The 19,082-nt window shown below is 37.7% G+C and overlaps 4 protein-coding genes and 1 pseudogene across 5 annotated transcripts; 2 read left to right on the top strand and 3 right to left on the bottom strand.

Moving 5' to 3' along the window:
• Positions 1-2,020: 2,020 nt before the first annotated feature.
• LOC111478254 (fructose-1,6-bisphosphatase, chloroplastic-like) lies at positions 2,021-3,885 on the bottom strand. Its single transcript, XM_023122433.1, has 4 exons — positions 3,414-3,885; positions 2,994-3,221; positions 2,395-2,901; positions 2,021-2,282 (listed from the first exon to the last, which is right to left on the bottom strand). The coding sequence occupies exons 1-4, from the start codon at positions 3,840-3,842 to the stop codon at positions 2,211-2,213; spliced, it is 1,236 nt and encodes a 411-aa protein (XP_022978201.1). The 5' UTR covers positions 3,843-3,885; the 3' UTR covers positions 2,021-2,210.
• Positions 3,886-4,505: 620 nt separating this feature from the next.
• LOC111478200 (laccase-7-like) lies at positions 4,506-7,140 on the bottom strand. Its single transcript, XM_023122359.1, has 4 exons — positions 7,045-7,140; positions 6,311-6,462; positions 4,807-6,149; positions 4,506-4,736 (listed from the first exon to the last, which is right to left on the bottom strand). The coding sequence occupies exons 1-4, from the start codon at positions 7,138-7,140 to the stop codon at positions 4,606-4,608; spliced, it is 1,722 nt and encodes a 573-aa protein (XP_022978127.1). The 3' UTR covers positions 4,506-4,605.
• Positions 7,141-8,686: 1,546 nt separating this feature from the next.
• LOC111477695 lies at positions 8,687-9,866 on the bottom strand (annotated as a pseudogene).
• Positions 9,867-12,041: 2,175 nt separating this feature from the next.
• On the top strand, positions 12,042-15,355 carry LOC111478260 (transcription factor MYB1-like). Of its 2 annotated transcripts, XM_023122439.1 has the most exons (4): positions 12,042-12,466; positions 13,292-13,677; positions 13,756-14,575; positions 15,149-15,355. In XM_023122439.1, the coding sequence occupies exons 1-3, from the start codon at positions 12,121-12,123 to the stop codon at positions 14,083-14,085; spliced, it is 1,062 nt and encodes a 353-aa protein (XP_022978207.1). In that variant the 5' UTR covers positions 12,042-12,120; the 3' UTR covers positions 14,086-14,575; positions 15,149-15,355. The 2 variants fall into 2 exon arrangements, with proteins under 2 accessions (XP_022978207.1, XP_022978206.1); XM_023122438.1 differs by having other exon boundaries at positions 13,292-14,575.
• Positions 15,356-17,291: 1,936 nt separating this feature from the next.
• On the top strand, positions 17,292-18,363 carry LOC111478315 (glutathione S-transferase U8-like). The gene is made up of 2 exons (XM_023122513.1): positions 17,292-17,677; positions 17,753-18,363. Exons 1-2 carry the CDS (start codon positions 17,363-17,365, stop codon positions 18,092-18,094), a joined length of 657 nt encoding a protein of 218 aa, XP_022978281.1. The 5' UTR covers positions 17,292-17,362; the 3' UTR covers positions 18,095-18,363.
• The last annotated feature ends 719 nt before the right edge of the window (positions 18,364-19,082 follow it).

The following is a 19,082-nucleotide window of genomic DNA, read 5'->3' as shown; positions in this document are numbered from 1 at the left end:
GCAGCCCATGTGAGTTTCAATCCAATGGGCACCTCATATGCATTCTTTAGCACCATTTTCTTTTATGTTCTTTACCATTTTTTGAACAAAGGAGGTTAGAAATAAATGCTGCGACCGTGGAGGGAGATTCTGTCCAAGTCTAGATTGAAGTGAGCTGTTCTGTTCGGAAATTGAAGAGCATAGCTCCTGTTCGTTGGTTCATGGATGTACTTGTGAGTTACGCAGGTAGTGTCCTTAATTTTTTAGGCTATGTTACAAATGGTATAAGAGCTAGATATTGGATGATGTGTCAGTAAAGAAGCTGAGTCTCGAAGAAGGTGGACATTAGGCGGTGTGCCAACAAGGACACTGTGTCTCAAAGGGGGTGGATTAGGGATTCCCACATCAATTGGAGAAGAGAATGAGTGTCATCGAGGACACTGGACCCCGAAGAGAGTGAATTGTGAAATCACATATTTGTTGGAAAGGGGAACAAAACATTATTTATAAAAGTGTGGAAACCTCTCTCTAGTATACGCGTTTTAAAACCTTGAGGGGAAGTCAGGAAGAGAAAATTCAAAGAGGACAATATCTACTACGAAAGATTGTTACACCTATCCTCCAACTCCGTGAGATTCTTCAATCAGCAACTCGTAGAACATCGCTTTTGGGAGCACTAGCCAGAGAACTTAAGCTTTTTGTTTGAGAAAATAACTCTGAAATTAGTAGTCACTCCTTAACCAAACTTCTCCGTAAGATACCAAAAGCTTTTACACCACATTTGGCTTAAAAAGGAAGGATGATGAAGTAATAAAACCATGACATCTTTCACTTCTATCTCAAACAAACCCAAAAATTTGCAGACATGATTACCAAATCTCAATCTATTGCGATCGAAGAGCTTGATTAGTCATTATAGGCTATTCTGTTTTTCAATACTATAATTGAAGGGGTGACAAAATCAAGATTGTTCACAGTGAGTTGAATAACTCGAAGGACCAAACAAGATCCTTGCAAGTTCTTATGATGATTATGAATCGACAAAGGCTAATGGTTAGATGGCTTCTCTGTTTTCCACTTCTACTTGATGAATTTCAAACTCATTCTTCAATTTTTATGCCAACTAACACACCAAACAAAAATGTGCGAAAACCCCATAAATCGGTGGAATATAGAAATTTCACCTTGAAATCGAGGTTGGGATGGTTGAGGATTATTATTGGGAGTGAGTCCCACGTTTGCTAATTTAGTAGAAGATCATACATTTATAAGTGGGGAATATTATCTCCATTGGTACGAGGCCTTTTGGGAAGCCCAATGCAAAGCCACTTATGCTCAAAATTGACAATATTATACCATCGTGGAGATCCGGGATTCCTAACATGGTATCAGAGTCATGCCCTAAACTTAGCCATGTCGATAAAATCCTCAAATGTCGAACAAATAATTGTGGGCCTCGAAAGTGTAGTCAAAAGTGACTAAAATTTCGAATAAATAGTGTACTTTGTTCGAGGGCTCTAGTGAAAGAAGTTCGAAGGGAAGATTGTTGAGGATTATTACTAACTAAGATAGTCCCGAGCAAGAGAACGAGCTTGACATTGAGAGAGAGAAGGAAAAGAAAGGAAAATGGGCCGAGGAAAGAGAAATTGGGCCAGTGAAAGAAGTTCGAGGGGAGGATCATTGAGAATTATTACAAACGCAAGAGAACGAGCTTGACATTGAGAGGAGAGGAAATGACGGGAAAATGGGCAGACAGAGGAAAGAGAAATTGGGCTCCAAATCAGAAGCCCACAGGCCATCTTCATCACAGAAACCAGTTTCCGATTACTGTCTCGTATGTGGGCCGGGCTTGACATTGAGACCATATAAAAATGAAACAACTTTGTTGGGCCTAGAGGGTTCTTTTTTTTTTATCAAGTTTTTTTTTTTTTTTTTAATTGAAGGGGTGACAAAATCAAGATATGTTATGATTTTCCTCCTACGCTACATGTGACTTTGATCAAAAAATGAATAATTTAGCCTAATATTTAGTTAAAACATCTTGATTTTAAAGGCAATTCAATTTCAAACGAACTAAAGTTCAATAATCAATATGGAAGCAAATATGAACTGCATCAAAATTTTATTCAAGATTGAAATGAACTGTATAAGAATAAAATACAATTGACATACCTTTTTCTTCATCTCCAATCAACCCAAATCCAATTATCTGTCCTTTCCATGTTTATCAATCAAGCTAGGTACTTTTCCACCTTCTCTACTTCTTCCACGCTCCCAATATACAGAGGAACACGTTGGTGGATCTATTCCATAACACAAAACCAAAAGAAAATTGAATCAAACCCAGATCACAATTCCACTTCAACAGATTTTCAAGGCCCTAAAAGTAAGATCGCATGGATTAGACGAACTAACCTCTGTTGGCTGTATGTCAAGAATTCTTTGATGACCATCTGAGCCTTTGCCTCCAGCTTGTTCCACTATGAAACTCATTGGAGCACACTCGTACAAGAGCCTCAGCTTCCCATTCTTGCTCTTCTTGTCTCTCGGGTACCCATAAATGCCACCATAAAGTAAGGTTCTATGGAAATCACCCACCAAGCTACCGATATATCTAGCAGAATATGGCTTCCCACTGGGGCCTGGATCCTTCAGATCATCAATGTACTTCTTCAATTTGTCATCCCACAGCTGATAATTTCCTTCATTAAACGCATAAATTTTCCCAGCCTTGGGAATTTGGATGTTCTCTTGTGTCAGCACAAATTCTCCATACATAGGGTCTAAAGTAAACGCAAAAACGCCTTGTCCAATGGTGAGCACGAAGATTATGGAGCTTGAGTACATGCAATAACCAGCAGCCAGCAGGTTGCTTCCTGGTTGACACACATTCACAACGCATCTCTGTTCTGTTGTGCCTAGCTGCTCCTCGGCATTTCATCAAACAGTAAGCGCATGTTATGATGCCCCGTATTTAGGGGAGGTCGTGGAAAAGAGAACGAGGATGGACTTACAGTGGAGTCGTCCCCGACGATGTCGCCGAGGCACTCGTCATTTGGGCTGTAGATGCCGAAAATGGAACCGGTGGAAACGGCGGCATCGATGTTGGAGGAGCCGTCGAGTGGGTCAAAAACGACGATGTAGTTGCCGGAGTAGCTCTCTTCTACGGCTACTGGCACATCTTCTTCCTCCGATGCTATAATCCCTGTTCGCCCGCTTGATCTCAAGCAATTGGAGAATACCTATGGCAATGTATACGGATTCAAGCTTGTTGAATTTAATCTATATCACGATTCTTAATATCTAGGTAAATATAATTTTAATTAGTAATTAATGATATTTTTGTATATATATATATATATATAATTTAAGATTATCGTCCTAAATCTTTTGTTTCTTGTGATTGTTCTAGAGCAGAGTACGAAATTACGAACCTCATTAGAGACGACGTCGAGCTTTTTCTGATCCTCTCCCTGAACATTGACGGCTCCCTGAACTCCGGTCAAGTTCGAAATGCTCGCCCTCTGCACCAGCGAAGCGATTTGCTTACACGCCATCGAAATGCTCGAAAGCACAATCGTCAGTTCCGCGTCGATCACTCCGGCCTGTTCCTGTTTCAGCAGCCAATTCGTCAACGTCTCAATAAGAAACGTTCCTTTCCTTTTCGTTTCCACTTCTTTTGCCGCTTCGACCGTCGAGCACCGGACTACAGCAACACCGCCGCCATGCCTTCTGTTTCCACGGCATGGCGGATGAACGGTGGATGAGACGGAGAGATGAAATGGAGAGAGTCGAGAGAGAGAGCGACAGACTACTGGCGATGAGACATGGCAAGGCGACGCCGTTGCTGTGGCGGAAGCCATTTACAATACTTCTTCTTGTTCGTTCTCCTCTCTAGCGCTTACGCTCTGAACTTATGAGGTTCGAAACGATTTCGGCGATTTTGGGACCCACTTTATCTCTCTCTTCTGTGATTATGCTTCTTCCGGTGTCCAATGCACGATTGGATTTCGTTTTGGGGTTTTTGTCTGGGCTTTATTGGGCCCATTAGAAGCCCAATAGTCTCTGAATTCAAGGGGAAGCCATTATTTTATTTTTTAATTTTTAAAAATGGTCTTAAAAAAATCATCTATTGAATTTTAAAAAATAAAATAAGTTGAGATATTCTTACCGTTAGTACACGTCAAAAAAAAAAAACTCAAAGGGAAGCCATTATTTAATTATTTAATTTTTTAATTTTTTAAAATTATGCCCCTTTTATAATGTCTTGAAAAAATAATTTATTGAATTTTAAAAAATCATGTTAAAAAAATTATGATGAAATTTTAAAAGTAGCATTTGCACCCTTTTAAGCTTTAAAAGGTTTTTACAACAAATTGTTATTTTTTTTTAGGTACTAGTGAAAATTTTAAAAATTCAAGAATATTTTTTAAAAATTAAAAGGTATTTTTAAAATTTATATAAGACCAAATAAATAATTTCATAATTTGATAAATCTTAAAAATAACTGTAAAATAAAACAATTATAATAACCTGGGTAATTTATTTTCAGACATAAAAATAATTAAACATAAAATACAGCAATAAATTTTCTTCTAATTTGGAGGAACTTTGCAGACCGTTCATCTAGCATTTGGGAAGATCGTGCGGCGGCGGAGGCAGCCACGTCGATGGAGTAGGACCATTCTCCACTTCAAATCCCATAGCCAATCCCCAGGGTACGTGGACGTCCAGGTGGCAATGCATCAGCCATACACCTGTACAAAACCGTTAAAATAACAGTTTGGTAATATTTGCAACCCTAAAATGATTTCAAAAGATGCGGACCTGGATTGTTGGCTTGGAACCGGATGACGGCCCACCCGGCGACGGGGACGGCAATGGTGTTACGGATCTGAGGGTTAAGGAAATTGAATTTTTTCGGGTCATGGATCGGGTCGTAATTTCCAAAGCCTTGTGCTAGAACATGGAAGTTGAATCCATGGAGATGCATTGGGTGATTTTCCAATGAAACAAAAGCAGTGTTCTGCAAAACCATCTCCACCGTCGAATTGAATTTCAATTTCTTCACCGACGTGGCCTTCGGCGCGAAAATCAACGAATTATCCAATCTTATACTCGAATTCGTGTAATCAAATTCCACCGGCGGCTGGTCGGGAAAATCCGTACTATAAACGCCCTTCACTTTGTGAAAAAATGCCTCCAACATAGACAATCCGGCGTCGTTTGGGATCACAAACGACACGTTATTCATACTCGCCGACAGTCGCTGCCCATTCGGTCCGCCGCACGCGGTGCCATTGGGTAACCCGCATGGAGCTAGGTTTAGACCAAACGTGACGAACATGTGATGGTCCACGTGGCGTGGGACTGGGACCCAGTGGCGGGCCCCGACAAGGGCGGTGATGTTAGTGTAGAATTTGTGAGCTGTTGGAGTGTCGTTGAATGGCGGTAGAGTCGGCATAAGTGGAGCAGCGGAGGGGGACGCGCCATTGTACACGACAATGGCACGTGTGATTGTGTCTGAGAAGTCTATTGGTGGTCGTGCGTCGGCGTAGGGACGCGCCGCCATGTAGTAGGAGCGTGGAGGCTGGTCGGCTTTAACGAGGACATCGGTGGTTTGGCCGGGAGCAAGGACGATGACGTCGGTGACGTAAGGGTCTGTGTAGACGGCGTCGACGGCGACAACTGTCAAATTGTGATTGGCTAACTTGAAGAAGAATTGGTTATTGAGTGCAGCGTTGATTACTTGAAGCAAGTATGTTTTCCCACGCGCCATTTTGAGAGTATAAGTTTGGTTTTGGGAGCAAGGGTAGAGGTTTCCGGGGAGTCCATTAATGGTGTAAGCGTCGGAGATATTAGGACCGGAGCCGGTGGCGAGGCCTTCCTCTTCCACGTGGACGACGTTGGCATTCCACCACTCTCCCAGCAGGATTGGAATCTTCTTGTATGGCTTCGGGTATGGCAATGGCCTACCGGACTTGGGGCGGATAAGTAGGGCGCCGTGGACGGTGGCGCGTAGCCAGGACGAGTGGGCGTGCCACCATAAAGTTCCTTCTTGTTCTTTGATTTTGAATCTATATGTGTAGTTTCCACCTGGGCGTATTGGACATTGCGTTACGTTTTCCGGGCCATCGGCCCATCCGCTTAGCAGCTGGAATACTCCATGCCTGTAGAATAAAAAGTTAAATATCTAAATATTTATTTTATAATAAAATATCAAATATATATTTATACTAAATATCTTCAACATATCGTAATAATCTTAATATTTTTCATTTGAGAGGTAATATTTTAGTAATTTGGGCTTTCAGTAATTATTATTATTTACCAGTGAATGGTTAAATCGTAGGGTGACTTGTTGGATACATGGACGACAAGGATGTCACCGTCGTGAACATGAATGGTCGGACCGGGATATTCACCGTTGACTGCCGTTATCTCTTGGTCACGGCAGAGCCGTCGGACGGTCATGTCTTGTACCTACATGCAGAGGGAGAGACGCAACTGTGTTAAGTCAAGAGAGAAGAAAATAAAATAGAAAAAAATACGAAAATTTTATACGGTCTTCCAAATAATAATAATAATAATAATAATTTGTTATGATCAAGGTAGAGAATTAGGGGAAGTTTCTTTCGGTTATCTAAATGGGATTAGAGACGAAAATTACATTTACGATCCCACTCTAATTTTTCACGCTTCATACCATATATATAAATATAAATATATTTATGTATTATATATTAAAACTCAGCCATAAAACCAACTTAATATATTTAAAGGTTAAAATAATGTTTTAATATTAGAATTTAAATTTTTATAAAATAGGTTGAAAATTGTATTGTCTTTCTTTATAAAATATTATTAAATTTATTACGATTAATAAAAAATAATCTTTGTGAAAAAATTGGATGGAGAATCTGATCATCGTGGATCTATAGACATCTCTAAATCTTAATCTACAATTAAAAAAAATCACATATAAATGAGACATAAATTCAAACTAAATCAGGAACGAAAGAGAGAACGAAACAATAATAATAAAAGATTAGTGAACATGGTTACGGTGAAAGAATGTTCAACAATGGCAGCAGAAGCCATTGAAGAAGAAGCTAGGAGGAGGAGGAGGAGGAGAAGAAGAGGCAAACAAGAAGAAGCCATGAGTAAGGAATTGAATTAAAATAAAGAGAAAATATTATGAGAATTAGAGAGGAAAATACACATATTTATAGAGATTAGGTGAGGAGAAAATGAGTGTTACTTGGGCCAATGCGTAAACCTAGTACGTTACAATGTAAGAAATTCTTGGTTTTTAAGGATACAAAACAGCCGCCATTTTCACATCTCTAACTTGATAACTTGTGAAAATTAATCACGTGATGAAGTAAAAGGACTTTTTGGAACTTATGGAATGGAGTGTTCATCATGATTAGGTAATTGTACTCTTAAATTTTTTGTCTTCAATTTTGACCACATGATTTCTTGTTATTTGTTTTTACTTCCCGTTTTTTTTTTTTTTTTTCCGAAGGAGTTTGGTACGTATCCATCTAATGAATATAATTTAAGATTATGTTATGAGATCTACATCGGTTGAAGATGGAAACAAAATATTCGTTAGAAAGGTGTAAAAGCTCTCTTTCTAGTAGACACATTTTAAAAATCGTGAGGTTGACAACATTACGTAACAAGTCAAAACGGAGAATATCTACTAACGGTGGATTTGAGTTGTTACAAATGATATCAAATTCAAACACTGGGTGGTGTGCCAGTGAGGACGTTGTGCCCCTAGAGGAGTGTATTATGAGATCTCACATCGGTTAGAGAGAAGAACAAATCATTTCTTATAAGAATGTGAAAACATCTCCTTATCAGACGCGTTTTAAAAATCATGAGACTGATGACTACCAGGACAAAGCGAACAATATCCACTAGCGATGGACTCTGACTATTACAAATGGTATCAAAGTCAGATAGTGAGACGATGTGCCAGTGAGGGCGTTAGACTATTTGAAAAGTAGATTGTGAAATTCCGAATTAGCTGGAGAAGAGAAAGAAGTTTCTCTGTAAGTGTCTGGAAATCTCTTCCAAAATAGTTTTTTAGGTTAAAAGAAAATCCTACAAATTAATTTTTTAATTCATAAAAGAAACAAAAACCATTTTGAAATTGGGTTTAAAATATTTGGTCAAATTTTGAAAAATAAAATGATATCAAAGAAGTCCATGGATGGGATGGTAGGCTGATGGTTGGACGGTTTCAGATAAGATGAACAGTCAAAATCAAAACAAAAGATGTAGTTATTAACATCATGAAGTCAACCATATTAATCAAAAAAAAAAAAAAAAAAAAAAAAAAAAAGAATTGAATCAAAATAACATCTGGAGAATCGCTCGACTCAAAGAATTGATCTCGACACCTAATTTTTATGTGCTCAAAATTACTCATAACATTAGACTCACGTCTAATTATAAGTAATAACACCAACTCCATTGATACGAAATATTTTAGAAAATCAAAAGTAAAATCATGAGAACTTATGTTCAATTGTATATATATAACGTTTTTAATAGCAACTTATGTAAGCTGAATTCCTACACGACTCCGACACATTTATACAACATAACAAATTATTTTCAATCATAAAATAACAACCATAAGATATTATACTTAATTTTCTTTAAATTTCGAGAAATTTAATGTAGACGATTTTCCTAGCATTTGGGGAGATCATGCGGAGGTGGAGGCAGCCTCGTCGACGGAGTTGGTCCATTTTCGACCTCAAAACCCATGGCTAATCCCCAGGGTAAGTGAACGTCCAGGTGGCAGTGCATCAACCATACACCTGTACATTCAATACATTCAAAACCGTTAGATAAGTGACAGTTAGTTTAAGGTTTTACAAATATCCTTAAATCCTAAACCTTAATTTGAATTAAATAATATAAAGAAATATATTTTAATAAACCATACAAAAAAATAAAAGTGAAAAAAGAGAGAATAATGATATGGCATGATTGGAGTGGATATGATGGCGCGTGTGATAGTGTTTGGAAAGGCTATTTGCGGTCGTGTATCAGCGTAGGGACGCGCCGCCATGTAGTACGAGCCGAGGGGCTGGTCAGCGTTGACGAGGACGTCGGTAGTTTGGCCGGGAGCGAGGACGATGACGTCGGTGACGTAAGGGACGGTGTAGGTAGCATCGACGGCGACAACTGTCAAATTGTGATTGGCCAACTTGAAAAGGAGTTGATTATTGAGTGCAGCGTTGATTACTTGAAGCAAGCAAGTCTTTGGGTGCAAGGGTAGAGGTTTCCGGGGAGTCCATTAATGGTGTAGGCGTCGGAGCCATTAGGACCGCGGCCGGCGGCGAGGCCTTCCTCTTCAACGTGGACAACGTTGGCATTCCACCACTCACCCAACAGTATTGGAACCTTTTTGTAGGGCTTTGGGTACAGCAGCGGTAGGCCGGACTTGGGGGCGGATGAGAAGAGCGCCGTGGACGGTGGCGCGTAGCCAAGACGAGTGGGCATGCCACCATAAAGTTCCTTCTTATCCTTTGATATTGAATCTGTACATGTAGTTTCCACCTGGCCGTATCGGACATTGGGTTATATTTTCCGGACCGTCGGCCCACGCGCTTAGCAACTGGAATACTCCATGCCTGAAAATGATATAAAAAGCTGTTTTTGAGATGAACGGTAAAAAAGTAAAAGTGTTTGGTTTAACCTGCAATTAATAGAAATTACCAGTGAATGGTTAAATCGTAGGGGGAGTTGTTGGAAAGATGGACGATTAGAACGTCGTCGTCTTGAACATCAATGGTTGGACCGGGATATTCACCGTTGACCGCCGTTATCACCAGGTCACGAGAGAGCCGTCGAACGGTCATGTCTTCAACCTACAAGTAGTGGGAGAACGGCACCGTTTTGATTTATAGAAGAATAAATTAATTTCTCAAATACAATAACTTAAATTACCAGTTTAATTCATCAAATAATATCTTCACACGCGAAACTTTCAAATTTTCACGTCAATTATTTATTATTTAATTTTCATTAATCTAAACTCTAAAATCTAATAAAACGTATCTTATTTTTTAAAATGATTGAGATTTGTTTATAGTAATAAATCAACGAATGTCGCTCAAATTTTCACAATATTTATGAAATTAAATAAAAAAATTAGCAATAACGAGGGTTCAAATGAGGGAGGAGACGGGGACAAAAAGTCATCTTAATCTCAAGCAACCCTATCAACATCCCAAGAATTGTGATATTAAATTGAGCCTCTTGCTATGTCTTGATATTAAATCGTTCGTTAGTCTTGGGCTCGTTTTACTTATATATTTGAATCTTTCTTTATCTTATAATGTGTTCCTTACCTTTCATATTCACTCGTAAAATAATATTTATCTAAGATATGGTATAGAGATAAAAATAATGAAAAAAAACATATCGTATACAATAAAATTAAACACAGACAGTATTTTTTTTTTTTTTTTTTTTTTTACAAACTGAAATATAAAAAAATTGATAAAATAACAAAATTTCAAAGTAAACGAAGGAAAAGAAAATAAAATGGATTGCTTATCAAATTAAAATTATTTGGCGAAATAGGTAGCACCTAAGCCAACCACTAATAGATATTGTCTGCTTTGGTTTATTACATATTATTGTCAGTTCATGATTTTAAAACGCGTTTACTAAGGAGAGATTTTCACACCCTTATAAGGAATGATTCGTTCACCTTCGAACATATATGAGATCCCAAAAAAATTTCATATGTGAATTAGAAAAATTTACTTAAAATTATATATTTGTCTTCAATTTTGATCATAACCATCTTGAAAACTATAAATGTGTCTAACAAAATCTCTAAACTTAATTTTAAATGATATCTAATAAATTACGAACTTTTAGTTTTATGTCTATCATATCTACAATATATTTAAAAAAAAAAATATATTAGATAGCGTCCAAAACTCATCTCTTAAGTTTTGTTATTCGTTAATTTCATATATAAAAGTGAAAGTCAATTTCTAAAAAAAACAAATTTATTAACATCATGAAATCAATGTTGTTAACTAACAAAATATTTTAAAATTGAACAAACTTTATTCTATAGTACTTTGGATATTGTCCCATATTTTGATACTAAATTTTAAATAAATGTTCATTAATGTTAATTTAATCACTATTTAATAAGAAAACAACTTAAAAACTTTCATAAAATCGTCAATTTCAATAAAATAAAGTTTCGTACAATTTGACAAATAGAATAATTTTATAAAAATTATTTTTTCTAATTTTGTATTAATTTTTGTCGTACATATATTTTATATTTTATAAAAAATAAAATTTTAAATAATATTTATTTAAGTTTGGAAAATATTTGCCGTCCAGCGAATGTTCGCTAGACGACATGTCGTTAGAGATGGTGGACTGTATCGTCCTTTGGACCCCTGCAGTCTTATAATGGGCCAAAAATGGAGCCCATTCCAAATATTTGGGCTCTGAAATTAATTAAGACGAGCCCATCTATCTCGTTTCATATGCTATAGTCGCCGTATGGCGTGAAGTTTTCAAATTCGAGGGGCGTTACCGTCATTTTAATTCAAACAAATTAGAGGGACAATGAGCAAATTACAGAAATAGCCTGACAGGGTCGGCGAATTCTACTAAATGAATAAAAAATTGCCAATTGTAAATTGCTAAATTATATATATATATATAATCATTTTGTATTTGGTTTTAATATAATTTAGATAAATTTAAAATATACAATTTTTTAATATAAATTTAAAAGTTGGATAATTTATTTTAAAAATAAAAAACTTGTTAGACTTTAAAGCATTTTTTTTAAAATTAAAAAGATTTGGTGGTTAAAAATGTAAATTAACCTAGAAGGGATCAAAATTCCAAATAATCTCGGTTTAAGTGAAGCGATTGAGGCTGGAGGGTATTGAAGTAATTTGATATGAACGGTTTGGTAAATGGGAGCGAATTGGGCAAGAAAGAGGTTGCGGAACATTTGCCCTATAAATTCACTCGGTCGTCTTTGTTTTGTATTGAGAGTTGAAAGGAGAGCGGTTAAGTCAATACGGGGACTGAGTTCCGTGGACAGTTGCCGGTGACAATACTGTGATGGAGGACGCGGCCGCCACTGAGGTTGGTGCTTCCACCGCCGAAGGAGGAGGAGGAGGAGTAAATGAATGCGATGCCGTCGCTTCCGTCGCCGACTGCGGCAGTGGGGACGAGGCACTGCCGATGGTTGGCGAGGGGGAAACGACTGGTGGCCGTGGCGGCAAAGATAGAGTGAAGGGACCTTGGTCTCCTGAAGAGGATGCGATACTCAGCCGCCTTGTGAGCAAGTTCGGTGCGAGGAATTGGAGCTTGATTGCTCGGGGAATCGCTGGGCGATCGGGGAAGTCTTGTCGCCTTAGGTGGTGTAATCAGCTCGACCCTTCCGTGAAACGCAAGCCATTTACTGGTATTAGACTCTGTCCCTAATCACTTATTTGCTTGGCTGATTCTTTTATTTCTTTCATCGGCCCGATTCCGAATGTTTGATAGTGTTAAGCGTGTGGAGAAGAGAATTGAGTTATTTGCTTCTTGATGTAAAATTCTGATATTTAATCTTTGTTAATTCTACGTAATGTATATTCTTTTTTCCGAAGCCTAAATTGTTGTGTTGGACATTGCTCTATTCCTTAATTTCTCCTTCGTCTAGTTGGGACAATCATGTGATGCCATCATAAATATCAATGAAAATGGCATCTGTGATTTTGGTCTAGTTCAATGCGAGGTAAACCACTCAAGTTGGACAGGAACAAGTATGACGTGAATTATTTTCTCCTTATTTTGCTTTCTATTCTGGTAATCGTTTTAATGATCTAAATTTAGATATCAGCAGGTTCATTGTCCTGAAATTCAACATTCTCTGTGTATGTAGTAGTTTTTTAAAATGGTTCTCAAATGTTTAGACATAGGTATGAGATTAATATGATCTAGTTTGGTAGCGAATATTTAACTGAAAACTAAAGAAATGTGATCTAAACTTTATACTTAAATTGTTAATCGAACAAATGAAAATAGTGAAGCATACGGCATAAAGGACACACCTTTTCTCTTGTAGAGTTCCTATGTGATATGAGCATTTTTACTGTTATGTATCTGTATTTCGTATATCAATGCTTCCAATGGTGGGTAAAAATATGCATTGGGATAATTGATCCTTGTCGTGTTATGTTTTAATGGTGGGTAAAAATATGCAATTTTATTTCTGAAAGTGGCTTAAAGATCCATGTGTTTTCAGATGAGGAGGACAGGATCATTGTAGCAGCCCATGCTGTACATGGAAATAAATGGGCAGCAATTGCTAGACTTTTGCGTGGGAGAACAGATAATGCTATAAAGAACCACTGGAATTCCACTTTACGACGTCGATGCACAGAGCTTGAAAGAATCAAGTTAGAATCAGGGAATGTAGTGGATGATGCTAGTTTAGAAAAAACCAAGGGATCATCTGAAGAAACCCTTTCATGTGGGGATGTAAATTCCTTTAAATCCTTTGAAGGAAAAGACGCCAGCTCACGGGAGCATATGGACGATCAATTTGAAGACAAAGTCCCTATTGCTAGTGAGGGTCAATTTACTCATGAAGTAAAAGAACAGCCTACTCTTTACAGGCCCGTGGCTCGAGTAAGTGCTTTTAGTGTATATAACCCTTTGGATGACCAAGCATCTTTGAGGGCATTTATACGACCTGTCCCAATGCAGGGGCCATTGATTCAAGCATCAAAACCAGAAGTTGAAGCTAGCAAATTGCTTGAAGGTGTGTATGGTGATCGATCAGTGCCTCATCAATGTGGTCATGGTTGTTGCCAGAGTCATAACCAGGGATCTCCTCTAGACTCTTTATTAGGTCCAGAATTTGTGGACTTCTCAGAGCCTCCACTATCCTTTCCCAGTTTTGAACTAGCTGCAATTGCAACTGACATAAGTAACCTTGCTTGGCTGAAAAGTGGATTGGAGAATGGCAGTGTTAGAGCAATGGGAGATTCGGCTGGAAGATTAAATGGTTCTCAGATGCAAATGGGGCGTTTATGAGAGACATTCAGTTTGAAGTGACTAATAGTAGACTAGCCTCCAGCTGATATGATCGACGTCAACAAGGATTGTTTATGCGATCCCTTCATACTACAAGAATTGATCTGAATTATATATATGCGCACTGATGGGAGGCGTTTTCTTAAGCCCACTGGAGAAGCTTTTGGGGTTTACTGGATCTGTACTTTGCTTTGTGATTAGTTAGTTTTACCCTCTCCCACCTGTACAGCTCGTCTCTACTGCCAGGAATCGTGGATAAGAGGGAAGTAAAGCAACTCTCATGTCTAAGTTTCCTAAGTCCTTTTTTATCCTTTTGCTTTTTGTCTATGACCACAAGCTCGAGTTTGAAAACGGTTCGAACATGAATGAAACTTTTTGGTGTTAAGAGGGCCCAAACTTTGTCAGCAACTTAGTACCTGAAGTTTCTTGTAACATTGTTCCAGCTGATGAACATCCCTGGAATCTCCTTTGATGACTATATAATGGAAAGGTATGATTCTCCTACCTCAGTTGCATACTCTTGTTCTTAATAATGTCGCTGGGAACTGGGGATTCAGTGTAGCATTTTTTTTTTCCATCCTTAATGGATGTTGCTTATGTATAGTACGTATAGCCTGATTCTTCGGGTCATCTGAAATGCCTTCTCGACCTTAGAGCTTGTATGAAACTGAATTCATTATATATGAGAAAATGAATAAAATAATGAAAGCAAGAAATAAGTAAATGAAGCACAGATAACGGAGATGATCGATTGCATTCTGCATTTCTACTCTCATAACAGATATATATAGGTACTTGACGTGAATGGACATGTTCTTGAAATGGTAATTAATTCCATGAGCTTTTTGTGATGTGAAAAGCTTTAATACATCTATGAAGTCTGAATGCCAGTGCTCATCTGGTGCTCTAATGGCTACACAAGTGCAACTTTATAGATTATCTTAGAAGTCTTAACTTGACACGTTTTCCTTTTTTGGTTCTTTATAACTCATTTATTGGATATTTCATCTCTTTTCTGACTCTTTTTCGTTTGCCCCTTCCAATTTCCAACTCTCTATTTCAGGGCGACTCGAAGCTACAGTGTTCGTTGCCATAGAGATCTAAAGATAATTCTGACTACTCGTTAGTTTTAATTTAGCACAACTCTGAATCCTTTTTTATGTGATGCCTGACGCTTGCCAGATATAGATCACTATAATTGGTGAGGAATTTGAGTGCTTACTTGTGGGATAACATGATTGGTTATTTTATATTTTGTCTGTTCATGATAGAGGTGGTTTTTCCGTTCACCTATTCAATTTTATCAACATCTAAACCTACATTAATGAACAAGATGTTGAGGACTCTTGGGAGGGGTCTCACATTAGCTAATTAAAGGGATGATCATGGGTTATAAGTAAGAAATACATTTCCATTGGTATGAGGCATTTTGGGAAAGTCAAAAGCAAATTCATTGGTTGTGTGTGAATTGAGCAGCAATGTAAGATGATGGCCTTATGGAATATCATCTGTGTCTTTCTTTGTTCGAATTCTTAGTTGTTGTTGGAACCTTGTCGGAGTCTCTTTACGTAAGGTTCCTACTCATTTTAGGTCTTTTGATGACTGCTTTTGAGATTGTTTGGAAGTGTTTGATGGTCATAGGAATAGCTGGGAATACATGAGAGTTGGATGATTCAAGACAATGATTTGTTAGACAGGAATTGAGTATATAAGGTCTGAAAATTATTGGGAAGGTAAGAAGTGATGAATTCTATGAAGTTGCTCACATCAGTGAGAGATTTGATTGAACTGAACTGATTAAAGGTTGGAAATGGAGTTCGCCAAAGATTATGAATTTTTGAATGTTTGTGGTCTCTTTAGGTCGATCCATGTAGGAATGATGGCTTATGAATTATTGGACGTTACTGAAGTAATTGACTTGGCTTCCATCTGCTCAATAATTTGTTTTGAATTTCAGTCCATTTCTTGTAGGACAAGTTTGGGATATGTTCAAGATGGCAATAAATAAAAATAGTTTGTCTCAAAAGTTTCAGTCCATTTCTTAAAATGGCGGCTCTGGTGACGACCGGAGTTGATTTGGAGGAAGTGAGGCGGCGGCGGCGGCGGAAAGGGGAAGTGGGGTTATTGAAGTGAAGGTGCATTTGGAGATGGATTGTAGGGTTTTCAAAGGACTCTAACTTCGTCCTTTAAGGACATTGATTACCCCGTAGTCGACATTCCATTCTCCTTAGTCGTAGGTGCTCATTCGATTTTGATTTGAATGGGCCGCCCGAAACCAAGGGGTACTAACTAAGAGTCGAGTCCTCTTCGACCAGGGAAGGAGAAAATCATATGGATGTGAACATGTAGAAATATATCATTTAATCGCATATTAAATTAGCTTCCAGTTATGATACTCAATTAGACGCTTTAGCTTTAGTGTCCTATTTTAGACTGAGGTGGCATAGGTTAATTAATTTTATATTTATTAAATCGAGGATATAATTTTCTATAGGGAAAACCCTTGGTAACGATGATTGAATAAATTAATTTAAGGTTAGGTTGTCAAGAATATGGTCCACAACCCCTCCTTCGGAAAATAAATAAATTTATTATATATTTTAAGCAACTTTCTAAATTTTCTAAATGTTTTGATAATACTTTTAAAAAATATTTATAGTTTAGGTTATTAACTATAAATATTTATTATTTTTGAAACACTTTCCTAAGAATATTTTTAAAATAAGTTATTAACTGTTGTAATTTTTTTTTAGTTTAAGGCAATTTTTTTAATTAATTTTGAAACACTTTTGACAAGAATATTTTTAATAAGTTATTATTGTTTCATCCAAAATTAAAAAATATATATATATTTGTAATTTTTTTTAGTTTAAGGGTAATTGTTTTTAATTTTTAAATATATTTTTGAAAGAAAATAGAGTTATTTTTTTTATTAATTTAGCTAATATCTTAGTATAGTGTTTAAAAAATTATTTTAATTATGGACATTTTAATTTGAGGTTAAAAATATATATATGAATATAGAACAAAGCAATATGGTAAAAATAAAAATTAGAGATTAAAAATAGTAAATTTAAAAATTAAAAAGTTGTCCCACCATATCAACATAACATGAGTGCTTACGACCGTTCCCAGCGCTTACATAGCCGCTTACGACACCAATATAGACCTTTCTTCAGCGACAAACTCCACTTTCTCTGCCTAAATAAATAACACGCAGCATAACCCACTGCCCATCATTACCACCAAGCTTCTGAGTGTTTTACAGAGACAATAAATGGCGGAAGAGTTGCAGGTCTTCGGTTTCTGGGCAAGCCCCTTCAGCCGCAGAGTGGAGCTTGCTCTGAAGCTCAAAGGCGTCGAATACCAACACGTCGAGGAAGATTTGCCCCACAACAAGAGCCATTTGCTCCTCCAATACAACCCAATTCACAAGAAGGTTCCTGTCCTCGTCCACCATGGAAAACCCATTTCTGAGTCTCTTGTGATCCTCGAATACATCGATGAAATCTGGAAAAACAACCCCCTGTTGCCCCAAAATCCGTACGAACGAGCTCTGGCTAGGTTTTGGGCTAAGTATATTGAGGACAAGGTGGGTTAATTTGAGAGAATTGTTGAATGAAAATGCCGTAATTCATTGTAATGCTTGAATTTTGTGGGGTTTCAGGTTGTGGCTGCGATGCTGAAGGCTGGGAAAGCCAAAATTGAAGACAGGGAAAAGGGCTTCGAGGAAGCAGGGGAGGCGTTGGAACCGCTTGAGAAGGAGCTTGGAAGCAAGAGGTTCTTCGGGGGAGAGAAGATTGGGTTTGTGGATGTTGTTGGCATTGTGGTAGCTTACTGGGTTCCTGCCATTGATGAAGCTGTTGGGATTCAGATGCTGGGAAGTAACAGGTTTCCGAATGTGAAGCAATGGAGTGAAGAGGTTGTGAATCATGGCGTGGTGAAACAGATTCTGCCGCCAAAAGATAAGCTCGTGGCTTATTTGCGAACTGTTCTAAGCAGTAACTAGAGATTGGCTTCTTTTCTTAAGCAGATATGGATTGTGATAAATGAATAATACTTTACCTTTGTCGTGTCATCATGAACACTTTATGTTTGTGGTTGGTTGTATGTAACGAAAGCGATGTCAAATAACGACCATTCGGCTCGATTCTCACTTAGGTTGTTTGGATGGTGTCACGATTATACTTTTTGATGTCTTATTACGCGAGTGTAGGGTGTTTACTCTCTTGTCTCTTGAGTAGATCCGTCACCTAAACTTGGGTTATTATTGATACTGTCTTTATTATTTTTGGAGGTTTGATATTCGGCAACGTTCAACAAAAAAATAATATAAAACGGGCACATTTTAGTTAATTTTTAAAAAAGGTCTGCGTTCAATTACGTGGGTTGTGGGTTGGCTGACTTGAATTTATGCAGTTAGCTCATTCTTGATAAATTGGATCGGATGTTCATAACCTGGCTTAAAAAGGATTCGAACAAATGCATGTCGGTCCCAAATATTGATGCCTTACTACTCGGCTATATTCCATATGGCCTTGTCTTGGATGGTGGAAGAAGGAGAGGGAGAAGGAAGGAGCGAGAGCCGGGCATGAACATAGGGATCTTTTTTGTTGAGTTGACTACGATGACTTACTACCTAGCTATACTCCATACAACCTTATTTTGAATGATAAAACGGGGAAATCGAAGGGAGAAGTAAGAACCGTGCACGAACAGAGGGAAACTCCATACAACCTTGTTTTGAACGGTAGAACGAGAAGAGGAAGAAGGAAGAAGCAAGAATACGGAATTCTTTCTTATTGGACCGATTACAACAAGCTCACAACGCTAATAGAAATAAATGGTAAGCTCCCCTCTCTTTTAACTTCCTTGCAACAATGTTAATGGTCGCATCATACATTAATTAAATCCTCAATCGTCAATGTTTGAAAAAAAATGAACCATTTTGGTCCATCAATAAACACCAATCAAATCTCGATGTCACCTCGGGAAAC

The sequence above is a fragment of the Cucurbita maxima genome, unplaced genomic scaffold (assembly GCF_002738345.1).
Source record: "Cucurbita maxima cultivar Rimu unplaced genomic scaffold, Cmax_1.0 Cma_Scf00004, whole genome shotgun sequence".
NCBI lineage: Eukaryota > Viridiplantae > Streptophyta > Magnoliopsida > Cucurbitales > Cucurbitaceae > Cucurbita > Cucurbita maxima.
Note: the sequence above shows the minus strand (reverse complement) of the source record. Positions and strands in the feature narration are given on the sequence as shown.

What these genes read in the sequence shown, in the direction of transcription:
- LOC111478260 (XM_023122438.1), top strand. Translation starts at nt 12,121, where the DNA reads ATGGAGGACGCGGCCGCCACTGAGGTTGGTGCTTCCACCGCCGAAGGA. An exon ending in GAAACGCAAGCCATTTACTG is followed by an intron (nt 12,467 to 13,291) that starts GTATTAGACTCT and finishes ATGTGTTTTCAG; the next exon opens with ATGAGGAGGACAGGATCATT.
- LOC111478315 (XM_023122513.1), top strand. Translation starts at nt 17,363, where the DNA reads ATGGCGGAAGAGTTGCAGGTCTTCGGTTTCTGGGCAAGCCCCTTCAGC. An exon ending in CTAAGTATATTGAGGACAAG is followed by an intron (nt 17,678 to 17,752) that starts GTGGGTTAATTT and finishes GTGGGGTTTCAG; the next exon opens with GTTGTGGCTGCGATGCTGAA.
- LOC111478254 (XM_023122433.1), bottom strand. Translation starts at nt 3,842, where the DNA reads ATGGCTTCCGCCACAGCAACGGCGTCGCCTTGCCATGTCTCATCGCCA. An exon ending in TCGTCGGGGACGACTCCACT is followed by an intron (nt 2,902 to 2,993) that starts GTAAGTCCATCC and finishes GCCGAGGAGCAG; the next exon opens with CTAGGCACAACAGAACAGAG. An exon ending in TTGACATACAGCCAACAGAG is followed by an intron (nt 2,283 to 2,394) that starts GTTAGTTCGTCT and finishes GTTATGGAATAG; the next exon opens with ATCCACCAACGTGTTCCTCT.
- LOC111478200 (XM_023122359.1), bottom strand. Translation starts at nt 7,140, where the DNA reads ATGGCTTCTTCTTGTTTGCCTCTTCTTCTCCTCCTCCTCCTCCTCCTA. An exon ending in TTGTTGAACATTCTTTCACC is followed by an intron (nt 6,463 to 7,044) that starts GTAACCATGTTC and finishes CTCTGCATGTAG; the next exon opens with GTACAAGACATGACCGTCCG. An exon ending in TACGATTTAACCATTCACTG is followed by an intron (nt 6,150 to 6,310) that starts GTAAATAATAAT and finishes TTTATTCTACAG; the next exon opens with GCATGGAGTATTCCAGCTGC.